General features: G+C 47.2%; 1 protein-coding gene and 1 long non-coding RNA gene across 8 annotated transcripts in view; one reads left to right on the top strand and one right to left on the bottom strand.

The window, feature by feature from the left end:
* PDE1C (phosphodiesterase 1C) overlaps positions 1-13,094 on the bottom strand; it is a 1,852,914-nt gene that overhangs the window by 1,127,259 nt on the left and 712,561 nt on the right. The window contains exon 1 of one of the 7 annotated variants that reach the window (XM_078688256.1): positions 10,046-11,335. The exons of 4 other annotated variants lie outside the window; for them this stretch is intronic. In XM_078688256.1, coding sequence (XP_078544382.1) covers positions 10,046-10,185 — 140 coding nt within the window. In that variant the 5' untranslated portion in view covers positions 10,186-11,335. Of the gene's footprint in view, positions 1-10,045; positions 11,336-13,094 lie in introns of those variants that run through there. 2 more of the 7 variants (XM_078688257.1, XM_078688259.1) reach the window with 2 other exon arrangements.
* On the top strand, positions 247-2,905 carry LOC144827622 (uncharacterized). Its single transcript, XR_013610273.1, has 3 exons — positions 247-880; positions 2,357-2,407; positions 2,645-2,905. It is a non-coding gene; the product is annotated as an uncharacterized LOC144827622 (long non-coding RNA).

Raw genomic sequence — 13,094 nt, 5'->3', positions numbered from 1 at the left:
AAATAAAAGGCATTTTCATTTACAATGCCAATAGCTCTAACTCTCGTAAATATGAGATCTATTGCATTGCAAATGCTTGTTAATACATCCAGCCTTCTTCAGCCTCGCCTCTTCTCCCTTTCTATGCTTCTCATACCCTTTCCGTTCATCTCCCAATTTTGCTTACTTCATCTACTTGACTGCTGTGACAAACCCCAGCAAAATCGACACAATGGTTATCATCGATGGTTTTGGGAAATCCTGCAATATATTTCTACATAATGTAAATCATTTGTATATTTTTTATAAAGTGTTTGTTTTTTATTTCGTATGGTTAATAAATATGCATTTTTGGTTGGGCTTTGGCAGCGCGCAAGCGTTGCTGCAAGCAAGACCTTCTGTAATCTGCTTTATTCCTGGCTACAATTGGTTTATTCCAGCGTTTAACTTCTTTGCTGACTCCTGTCTTGTGTTCACAGTCAATGCCTCACCTCCTTTCCTCTTTATATCCAGCCCGTGTTAAATAAGGGAAACAAAAGAATAACAGTAGTTTTTCCACTCTCTGTGGATCAGATAAATCAGATAAGTAACTGTCCTCCTAACCATATATAACATCATCATCCTACCATATATCTGACAGATGAGGATTCTGTGGTTAAATATATCTTTCTTCTCTCATTGTATTCTGTACAGGACGAGAGGCTGAAGAAACTCTGGCGTGAAGAAACAGAGCTAAACAAGCAGGTACCTCCAGCGAGTGAACATGGATGCGGACAGGAACTCGGAAGAAGAGATCAACGACCTGTAAAAGGAAGACCCGCGTGAAGGAGCCGTAACATGTCAGAGACGTCCAATCAAGGTACCATGAATTCCCGACTGCGGGACAACAGGAACCAAGGGGGTAAGTTGACAACACAAAGGGAGTGCGGGAAATGCTAAGCAGATCTGTGACTGAACGTGAACCACGTTCTTGTCACTGACTGACCAATTTATCCACACTTGACTCCACCCAGCTCCCTGTCTGCAATAGGAGCTGGCTTGACTGACAATGCCTGCACCCTGCTCTCCTTGAGCCTTGTTCTGTCTAATGCTGGGTGTTTAGGGCCTTGGTTTTTGTGAACCAGCTTTTGCGTCATAGATTATGGTCATCTTAAGTATTACCTGTTTTAGATGTTGAAAGGAGGATGTAGAATGGCTCCTTGTTCAACGAATTTGAAATGCTTTGATAGTTATGGAACAGATAGATCACTGGTATCCTGGAAAAGCTATCAATCTGCCCTGATAGTATTTCCAGAGCCATATTTGTTTGAATGAGTGTTGAAGGGGCTTGGTGCCACAGCCATGCAACTGTAAAGGGACAACATTGAATCAGTCAACTGTTAAATGCCAAACTTGTCACTTCCCCAAGCTGGAAAAGAACACATAGGATATCTCTCTCCTATCTGGATGTCTTGGACGTCTATTTCTGACCTGCACCATCACTTGGCTATGTGAAAGCCACTGCAACCGTGGCTGTGCATTGAGATTCAGTCTTACAAAAATGTTTGAACCCTTGCAGCGATATTACCTTTTTTATGCTACCTTAGCAAAAATAATAAAGTATGTCCATGTGCTAATCTATAGTGAACTCCTAGTTTTTCCAGGTTTTTCTCAGCCAGTAAGACTAAGCAACTTACAACCTGAAAAAAGAAATGGCAACTGGTGACCTGACATTATATATCCATTGTCCATGGTCTGGAACACAGAGCTGTGCCCTGTTCCTTACGATCATGAGTCCATTAAGTTATGTGGTGAGTGCCCCATTCCGCATGGCGGTGAACAATGCCATGGGGCAAACTTGCCTTGTTTTGCTCTTACTAAGCATGGCCTCATGGCTCTGTTTGCACTTGTCAACTGGTATTGGAGGATTCTGTTGCCCAAGCATAACCACACTCATCCACTACTGGCACTATTTCCACTCTGATTGATTTAGGACTATGAAAATGCATGAATATACATACAGTGTTAAAATGTATGTTTGCATATGTGGTCCTGGTTCATATTATTGTACACGGGCTCCTTCACACTTAACAGCCAACTGCAAAAGAGCAATGGGGGAGGAGTTGTAACTCATTGAGAATTTGCGCAACAAATTACATGCAAATCTGGCGCTTAGCCTTGAGTTGGGATTTAATTTCAGCTCTCCCAATAATTTGATCAGTTGCCCATTTCCTAGCATTAGGTTGTAAGCGACTATTTGGATTTCTGGTCAGTATGGTAATTTTTTAGACTGCTTTCCAAATAAGAATACTGTAATAAGTAGAGTTCCGGCTCTACATGGCTGCCTCCATGATGGTTTTGTAAATTAAATCTGGTATTGATTGCTTTCTGTTTGCAGATGAAGCGTGACAACGTCTGGTGAACAGCGTCAGTTTCTTCACTTGGACAGGTGAGTCTTCTTTCTTTACCTCCTTCCCACCTCTTCATCAATGCCTTGCTCTCACCATTACCTCTTTGACCAAGTAACTGTAATGTTAAACTTAGGAACCCTTGAAACCATATCTCATCGGGCACACTATATGAAATAAAAGGATTGGAACATTTTATTGGCAGCCCTGTCCTATTAAAAACCTAAAATAGTGGTGTTAACATGATACTTATGTATTTTAATTTCTTTTTCCTCCAGACTCTATGAAGTCTATGTGCAGGGATGAAGGCTGGCCATCACTGGACAACAGAACTATGAGAAGGAAGCTGGCTATAATGATTTGCAATACTGGAAGAGGACTAAAGAAAACTCCGAATCTAAAAACAAAAATTGAAGTTGCTGGCTTTCATTAAGCCTTTTTGTTCTTTTTTGTATTATTCTGGCATTTTTCCCCTCTTGAACAGTGTCCTGGACTTTCTCTATGTTCTCTTGTTCAGTATCCTGGCTCCTATGAGGCCAAAGGTGTGTTTTAGACCAATAAAATTACATCTTAACACATCCCCTTTGATGCTTTTTCATTTAACCATTACTTTTTTCAGTCTTTTGCCACTGGTCACCACATTAAACAGCTTCAGCTATGCTCTGTACCTCAAAGTAAGGCAAGTCCCAGTGAGTCAGGAGTATGGGAGTAGCTGCACAAGTTGTTAATCTTATCTGAATGCAAAATATAACATTGTTGAAGCCACAACTTTTGTATGCATATGGTCTTGCTACAGCACAAAGCTAGCCAGAAGGAATCTTTCTAAGATTTATTTTGTACAGTGCACCCATCTCACAGTAGAGTTTAAAAAATAATCTTTCCAGAGTAGGAGAATATTGATGTTATAATTGGGACCAGATTTATGGAAGTATTGTTTTTGGTTTGCTTAAGCTTTATAATGCGGACTTGACACACAATCTTTTCAGGATTTATAAACCAGAGAAAATTGGTATTTGTTACAACACTCATCCACATGGGAAAAGTTTTCAGGTTTTTCTAGGCATAGTATTTTTTGTACTGCAAGGGGCCCTTCCAGTAAAAAACCTAAGCTAGACACCTTTGCACCATAGTGCAAACACATGTGCATGGTGCTCGACTGCCTAATGGTGCAGTGGTGCAAGGGAGAGGGGTAGACATGGCACTTTCCTGCTCTCTCCCTGTGATGCAACGCAGCAAATTTGGGTGTTGTGCTGCGTTAAGTGACACTTTTGTAAATCTAGGCCTTACTTTAGAACTCCTGGCATTGCAAATAATTCATGGTATTGTATAAAGAGGGCATATTGCATCCAAGAGGCCTGTTTTTGACAGGAAGGTTCATTGAGGAGGTGATCCTCTAAATATTTCCCTACCACCAAATCCATATTCCTAAACTAATAGTGGGACCCTGCAAGGGAATACTGGCAGTCGGCTAATGTGCTTGTAACATGGAATTTTTAAGGTGTAATCCAGCCCGTAATGATTTATTATTGATCCACAGCCACTCTAAGTTATTCATTAAATCACCTGGGAGCTATCTACACTTGGCCTGCCGTTGGTATAAAAACCTGCAAGAGTTTTTCATAGCCATCTTAAAGCCCTTATGTAGTCATTGTCTAGTAATCCACGCTCATTCTGTAGTTGTCCTAATATAATCCTAAAGAATCTATGCTCATTTTTGAGTTATCATTACATTTTATCCTTGAGTAATCCACATTCATCCTGAAATTATCATGGGGTAATTCCAGAGTAATCCACTTCCATCCTAAAGCGGTAATAGGATCATCCAAGAATAATCCACAATCATCCTTAAATTGTCTGGAGCCCATCCTGGAGTAATTCACACTCATCCTAAAGTTGTCAATTAGTATTCGTGGAGTTGTAAAAGGTAATCACTCCCTGCCAGTGGAAGTCATCAGAACACCATCCTAGGATAGTTTTTGTGATTACAGTAAGAGAGTCATCAGAACACCATCCTAGAATAGTTTTTGTGATTACAGTAAGAGTCATCACGTTTACATTTTTTCCTCTGTGGGCAGACTTCAGGATGGTTTGGGATGACGTCCCCAGATAATTGCAGGAGAAGTCATCCAATGACTTCAGAATCACTCCAGGATGATCTTCCTTTTTGACCAGGGTTCTTTCACAGGCCTAAAAATGCCCACCCCATCATATGCACACGAATTTACTCTTCTCACACACACTAATGGATGCAGCCAGAATAAACATACGCATGCACTGTCCAACTTCCCACAAACATGCATCCCCTGTGTACACGCACCCATATGTAGCCCTCACTCACAACTTTTAGATAGGACACATCAATTCCTGCACGCAATCCATGCCAAGTAAACTCTCTCCAGGGCATTTGGCACGAAACGAGCGTCACAAACTAAGCACATTCCCTCTCTTAACACAAGAGGACACACAGTCTGTCCCCGGGGGAAAGTGTGCACTCTTCGTCTAAAATACAAGCCCATGCTCCTTCCGAACACATAACCACGCACCCTGCATCCACACTCAGAACATGCACCCTGCTTCACAAGCACGAGCTGAGCTCGTGGGTTTTCCCGCACAAACGCACGTGCAGGGCCCCTCGTTCCACGCAATGCCGTCTCCACAGAAGCATGCACTGCCCCTTGCAGTTGTAAACTCCACAACGCAAAGCTGTTGCAAACCGTCCTGTCATGTGTCGTCCCACTCGCTCCTCTTCCCTCCTTCGCGCCATCTGTTTCACGTGCACGTTTGCCAGTAAGTTCCCATGTACAGCCTGCTCAGCCCATGCACAATGTCTCTTGATAAGACGCTTGGGTAAGCATGGAATACAAACACACGCGCAGGACCACGCTCTCCTGACACGTGCGCACGCCTCTTCAGCAACGCACACACGCAGAGCTCGCAGGAAGACCCACGTCCAGCAGGTGTGGCAGATCCATTCCTTTTACTTGGCATTCTGGGACTTGTAGTCCTGTACTTATAACGGGTAAATACAAATAGGCCACCTGAAGACTATGATAATGGCACAAATGTCTTCAGTCTCAACACCACACAAGATCAGTAAGAGTGTCGTCGTTGTAGAATATTATGGCGCAGACCGCATCCAACTGCAAAGCTAATGACAAAAGACGCACCTCTCAAACACGTGGGGGTGCTGTAGGTCGCAAGAGGCGTGGCTTCCATTGGTGCAACAGGTGCACGGACCCGTGGTCATATGAACCATGAAGATTGCTGTATTTCATATATATATATATATATATATATATATATATATATATATATATATATATATATATATATATATATACACATACATATATATATATATATATATTTTTTTTTTTTTCACCAAATTGTCCTTTGACATGTAATTCACAGAATATCATCACAAATACCAGAGGACAAAGTAAGAAAACAGGACATGATGGACTTCTGACACCTGGCATGGGACTTCTCGAGGGGTCTGCGGGTGCACGCAGTCTCTGGGGCACACAGAAAATGCTTTCCTAATAGGCACACATCTGTGCACTATTTTTCATACACAGTCAGCCGCGCGTCCATGCATACACACTATCTTTCCACAGACACTCAGGAACACACACATTCACGCTGATTTCACACGCGCACGCTCTTCACTCACTTCTCACATACACACTTCAAATACACACTCACACTTCACGCACGCCCAATTTCTTCCACAAACCTGCCTTTCCCAGCTGCACATCCGTGTATGCACTTTTTACCCCCAAACACTCATTACTACAAAAAGACATTGAACCACGTTTTCAAAGACGCCGGCGGATTGCACTCGTGGGGCCCGCGGGGGTCCTGCTGCTTGCTTATGTGACTGACGCGAGCCCCGCGTTTCCGGCCGTGCCTGGGAAATGCTGCCTCTGCCTATTTAACCAGCACTGCGCAGCCCCTTTATTAACTTTGGAAAGAAACTCAACACCTTGCCAACTCCTAAAAAATTTGATTTTTATTTTATGTTTCATTTATATAATTTGTATACGACACCGTAAATATGGCTTCTAGGCGCTTTCAAGAATAGTGGTAAGCTCGCTCCACCTCCTACAAGCAATCTGTAAAGCCAACCTACTATACGAGCTGCCAAGCAAACACCAGCCCCGTGTGTGCCTTTCGATCATGGACAGCGTCGCGGCGTCCTCGACGTGTGTTTTGCGTTATAATATCCGCGTGACGCGTGTGCGCGCGCCCTCTTTTCATTCAGAACCGCATGGAGTCAACACTGATTGGCATTGCGGCCGCAGGTGTAATTGCAGCGGGGACCAGGCATTTACAGGCTCACCTGCACTCCATTTACGGCAAGCTGTCACTAAATATCCGGTGGGCATGGGTTCCAACCCCCCCCCCCCCTCCTGCTTTCATGTCAGTTTTGCTGGGACTCTGTAAACGATGTCAAAAACCAACAGAATGCTCAGCGGGCTATGCACCTGCTGCAGAGTTCCGTGCATGTCCGGCAGTTTACACTTTCAAATGGAGTCATCTCTGTAATTCTGCGTTTGATAAACTGAGTGCCGCACATTTAATTTATAGAAGGCTCTGATATATGTACGGCGCTGCATCTTGGCGAGGAAGCATACATACAAACACCTGCACACATTATTGTATACGTTACTCTTGAAGAGGGCCCAGGCAGCATCTGCTCCTGTGCACCAGGTTTTTCCTAAATGCGAGGCCATGAACACCCCATAATGCATGTGCAGTGACGTGTGTGGCCGTCAATTTATGGGCGAGCAGTGTACTGGTTTACTGTAGTGTGTAGGCGAAGTATTTCTAAGCAATGTCTGCACTTGGGAGGACGAGGCCCAGGGAGATCACGAGTTGCCCCGAATCACACGAGGCGTCTGGTCACTAGGGGAAGCAGGGAATGGAATGCTCGCCTGCAGGACGACCAAACAGACCGAGACACTGAGTTACCCTATGCCACCTGGATGTAGATCGCCAGTCCAGGTTTTTTTTTGTAACAGTCTGTAAGCTTGCTTTTGCTGCCCACCAGCCTTGAAGAGAAAACCAAAACAGCAAGTGTCAGATTGTACAGGGAAAAAACTGAACTGTAGGAACCACACAAACCTGCCGTGAAAAAAACAGGACAGAAGGAGCCACTCAAACTTGCCGTGGATGGGTATGAGATCTCTGTCCAAGTGTCGCTCATGTACCATGTGACCTTTCTGGGTTTAGTGTACAAACTGACATGTGCTGGAATGTCTGGGTGTTGCATGGGCATGCATTGTCTGTTCGTATGTCCACGAATGATCTAGCTGTTAAAGAAGCCAGTCGCTCAAGTTAATGGGAGAGAAATTATGTGCGCCAATCAAATGAGTTAAAGGGAGAGAGGGGATGTGAGCCAGTCACTCGAGTTAAAGGGAGTGAGGGAATGTGAGCAATGGCTCACAAGTTAATGGGAGAGAGGTGATGTAAGTTAGTCACAGGAGTTAATGGGAGCAAGGTGATGTGAGCCAATCACATGAGTTAAAGGGAGAGAGTGGATGTGAGCCAGTCACTCAAGTTAACGGGAGCGAGGGGATTGGTGTAAGCCAATCACTCGAGTTAAAGGGAGTGAGGGGATGTAAGCCAATCACTCAAGTTAATGGGAGAGAGGGGATGTAAGCCAATCGCTTGGGTTAAAGGGAGCGAGGGGTTGCGAGCCAGTCACTCGAGTTAAAGGGAGAGAGGGGATGGGAGCAAGTCACTCAAATTAATGGGAGGGAGGTGATGTGAGCCAATCAGTGGAGTTAAAGGGAGAGAGGGGATGTGAGCCAGTCACTCTAGCGAATGGGAGAGAGGTGATGGGAGCCAGTCAGAGGAGTTAAAGGGAGAGAGGTGATGTGAGCCAGTCACTCAAGTTAAAGGGAGGAAGGTGATGTGAGTCAGTCACTCGAGTTAATGGGAGATTGATGTGAGCCAGTCACTCGAGTTAAAGGGAGGGAGGTGATGTGAGTCAGTCACTCAAATTAATGGGAGAGAGGTGAAGCGAGCTAGTCACTCGAGTTAAAGGGAGGGAGGTGATGGGAGCCAGTCAGAGGAGTTAAAGGGAGAGAGGTGATGTGAGCCAATCACTCAAGTTAAAGAGAGGGAGGTGATGTGAGCCAGTCACTCGAGTTAATGGAAGATTGATGTGAGCCAGTCACTCGAGTTAAAGGAGGGAGGTGATGTGAGTCAGTCACTCAAGTTAATGGGAGAGAGGTGATGCGAGCCAGTCACTCGAGTTAACGGGAGATTGATGTGAGCCAGTCACTCAAGTTAATGGGAGGAGGTGATGTGAGCCAGTCACTCAAGTTAATGGGAGAGAGGTGATGTGAGCCAATCACTCGAGTTAAAGGGAGGGAGGTGATGTGAACCAATCACTCAAGTTAATGGGAGAGAGGTGATGTAAGTCAGTCACTCAAGTTAATGGGAGAGAAGTGGTTGGAGCCAGTCAGAGGAGTTAAAGGGAGAGAGGGGATGTGAGCCAATCACTCGAGTTTTAGGGAGGGAAGAGATGTTAGTCAGTCACTCGAGTTAATGGGAGACTGGTGTTGTAAGTCAGTCACTCAAGTTAATGGGAGAGAGGGGGGGTGTGAGCCAGTCACTCAAGTTAATAGGAGATTGATGTGAGACAGTCACTCGACTTAAACAGAGAGAGGAGTTGCAAGCCGGTTACTCAAGTTAATGGAAGATTGATGTGAGCCAGTCACTCGAGTTAAAGGAGGGAGGTGATGTGAGTCAGTCACTCAAGTTAATGGGAGATTGATGTGAGCCAGTCACTCGAGTTAAAGGAGGGAGGTGATGTGAGTCAGTCACTCAAGTTAATGGGAGAGAGGTGATGCGAGCCAGTCACTCGAGTTAACGGGAGATTGATGTGAGCCAGTCACTCAAGTTAATGGGAGGAGGTGATGTGAGCCAGTCACTCAAGTTAATGGGAGAGAGGTGATGTGAGCCAATCACTCGAGTTAAAGGGAGGGAGGTGATGTGAACCAATCACTCAAGTTAATGGGAGAGAGGTGATGTAAGTCAGTCACTCAAGTTAATGGGAGAGAAGTGGTTGGAGCCAGTCAGAGGAGTTAAAGGGAGAGAGGGGATGTGAGCCAATCACTCGAGTTTTAGGGAGGGAAGAGATGTTAGTCAGTCACTCGAGTTAATGGGAGACTGGTGTTGTAAGTCAGTCACTCAAGTTAATGGGAGAGAGGGGGGGTGTGAGCCAGTCACTCAAGTTAATAGGAGATTGATGTGAGACAGTCACTCGACTTAAACAGAGAGAGGAGTTGCAAGCCGGTTACTCAAGTTAATGGGAGTGAGGTGAAGTCAGCCAGTCACTCAAGTTAAAGGGTGAGTGGGGATGTGAGCCAGTCACTTGGGTTAAAGGGAGTGAGGGGTGTGAGATAGTCACTCAAGTTGAAGGGAGAGAGGGGATGTGAGCCAGTCACTCAAGTTGAAGGGAGAGAGGGGATGTCGAGTTAATATTAGCGCGGTGATGAGAGCCAGCCATTGCAGTGAATGGGAGAGAGGTAAGTGGGTTTAGTATGGAAGCGGGTGGGTGATGCTGCGGACACAGACAGGGGCGTGGAGGTGGTCCAGCGGTGGCAGCATGGATGGCAGCACAGCACAGGCAGCACACACAGCGAGGGGCAGGGGGGCATACTCACAGCCCCCGGAGCCGCAGCCAGATCTTCTCGATCTGCTCTGGCTGCAGGTATTTCAAGGAGTTGCTCTCGAAGTCCTCGATCTCCTTGGTGGGGGACTCCATGGCTGCGGCGGGTCGGGGGGCTCGGGCTCCGGCTCGCATGCCCCTCTTTGCCAAGTTTCACCAGAGTCCGGGGGCCGCGCGCATCCCTGCAGCTCCTCCCCGGTTAGAGGCGCTGCGTGCGGCCGGGGCCAGCTCCAGGTGGGCACTGGGGGCCGCCGCCCGCCATCCCCTGAGGATTACCCTGAGCTGCGGATTGAAAGCCACCGCTCGGGATTGTGTCCTGTAAGCCCGGCGCACAATCAGTCGGTCCGATGGATGGAGGGTCCTGGTCGGGCTGGAGGGCGGACCGGCTGCTATTGGAGTCCGAGCCGTCCCTGGCACCCGCTGCGCCTCTTGGCACTCGTGGAGGCGCAATGCACCAGGGAGCCCCGAGCCGCCCCCTCGTGCTGCACTCGCTGCGCCCCTTGGCACACTTCGAGGCGCCACCCGCGGCTCCGCGACTCTCCCTCACTTTCTTCGCACTGTGACACTTCCAGAGCGCCCTCTCTCCACGCGCTCCCCGGGCCCCCGCCTCACTTTCTTCTCCCACTATCGCAGCGTGACTAATCTCCTTCCTTCCCTCCCCTGCTCTCCCGCGGTCCCTCCTCACCTATGAACCCCTGGCACCCTTCGCCCGCCCCCTGCTCTTGTTTTAGCTCCCGCTCCCCTCTCCTAATCTCTTGTCACAGGTTGTGAGCGCGGCCTCTCTCCCCGCTATCCTCTGTCCTTCCCCTCACCCTCTATCACAGTGCGACGGTTCTCCCCCCTTTCATCTCCTCTTCCTCACTTCATCAACTCCTCCCACACTTTGACACCATGCGCCCTCTCTGCTCTTCCCCTGTTCTTTCTCTCTCCCTCTCTTTACCCCCACCACACTGTGACAGCACCCCGTCACTTTCTGCTCGCTCCCTGTCCTTTCTGTTCCTCTCTGTTTGTCTCTCCTCGCCCTGTCACACTCTGACAGTACGCTATCTCACCCTGATCTTCTATCTCTCCTCTCTCTTTTCACCCCAAGTTACACTGTGGGACTGCGCGTCCTCCGAACCCCCTTTCTTGCTTTTTCGATTGCTGGTGTCTGCACTCTCGCCACACTGTTGTCAACAACCCTCCTCAGAGAGTTACTGGACTCTTTCATTTCCTGCTGTCTCCCGACCTCCCAATCACGACACTCTCGTCACCCCTGGTATAACCTCTCCCCTTCACTCTCCCTCTACTCTCGCATCCCCGTTGCAGTTTAGCCGGGCGCCCCCCTATTCCCTGCTCTTGCCCTGGTCTACCTCTTCCCGGGACTTCACCCCCTCCTGGCAAACCTTGCCCGCTCTGCCAGAAGCGCGAGTGACAGGCGGGAACATTGGCAGGCGAGTGAGGGAAAAGAGGCGTCGTCGCCACATGACGGCCAGGGACACAGAATCTCAGAGGCTGAGACGTCGCATGTTTACACAGAGACACCCAGCAGTCACTGGGAACGCGTCGGTCTGCTCCTTGGGAGAGAGGGCTATGAAAAACAAAGGGCCACAACTTCACAGCCCTGCCTCCGAGCTGTGGACTGCTCTTCGGAGGAGATGAATTCCTGAATGCACTTGTACAACGCTGTGCTGCCTCAAGGCGCTGTGTGGTAGGAGAAGTGAAGGTGGCGAGTCACAAATGGATCAGAGAAGCGAAGTTGTATGTTTTTTTGCGCCTGGGGGATGAAAAAGTAGAATCGACCTGCAAGGCGAAAGCAGAGCAGTGGCAGAACGTAAAATGACGCCCCTCCCGCAGATTGACAAGAAGGACCCCCGATTCTCCTATATCTCACAGACATTCATTGGCCTTGGGCAGGCCCTTTCAACGGTTGGGCGCACTTGAAGGGTTGCAGGGGCTGCAGGGGCTGCAACCCAGGGCCTGCGTTAGCCCCTGAGCAAGTTGCACCCCACTGAACCTACATCGACCATCATGCCATCTCATTTGGAAACACCCAAGAGAGAAACAATTTTGGTCAAAAGATAGGGAATATCATTTGTGAATTGATTTTCGATTTGGATTGTATCCCATTTTAGGGAACAGATAGTCAATATTAAAAGCTTAGAAATGTCACCATTTGGACTAAAGGAAGGCTGGGTCTCAAAATCCAGACTAAAGAAGACATCAACCTTTTTTTTTAAACAGAGTTTTATATAGCGCAAACTTGACCCGAATCTGGTATCAGAGCGCTTTACATAGCACCAGTTGCATTACATGAGGACACATTAATATTTTTTGTTAGGCAGGGGAGATTAAGTGATTTGCCCAGAATCAAAGGATGTTCAGTGTCATTGCCGAGACTCAACCCAGTTCCCCAGATTCGAGATCAACCGCTCTAGCCGTTAGGCCAACTCCTCCCTCTCCCCTTGCCCGCTTGTCTGCTAGTCAGGGCGGCACAGATGTTGCAGAGATGCTGCCAGCCATAGTTGTTAGCGGATTACCTCATGTGTCCACTGACCCACAGGCACACAGAAAAGCCTTTTCATTTAGCAGGGAATTAGTACCCCAGATTTTTTTTATTTACTAAAAACAACAACAAACAAGCAGTCAAATGCTATGAGCTCATGTGCAGCTTGTTGCAGTTCTGTTTATCGCAAACAGGGACAGAAAAGCAAGATGGCAAACTGAGTGAGAGGGCATGCTTTTATTTTATGTGTAGTTTGTTGTCTCCAGTCTGTGCATATTTTGTAAAGTTGTGTTAGGTCAACAGCTGGCAATAATGCGCCGCGCAAAAATACTTCCCCTGAGCAGGAATGGACGCTTCCATGATGCTCTTTAAGCTATAGGGGTAATGGTGCATCACGTTTTTTTGTATTTTTAGGGGGGCCAATCTGGGCATTCTCTTTTTCGACATTTTAGCACTTCCACTTCATTGATGTGAGGGGGAGATGCACATGGTATTATGACAGACAAGGCCTGGTTAAAAGTCACCTTTTATTGGGAATAAACCAGTATGGTCCTCATTT

The sequence above is a fragment of the Lissotriton helveticus genome, chromosome 4_1 (genome assembly GCF_964261635.1).
Source record: "Lissotriton helveticus chromosome 4_1, aLisHel1.1, whole genome shotgun sequence".
Classification (NCBI taxonomy): Eukaryota; Metazoa; Chordata; class Amphibia; order Caudata; family Salamandridae; genus Lissotriton; species Lissotriton helveticus.
This window is presented reverse-complemented; position numbering and strand designations above follow the sequence as displayed.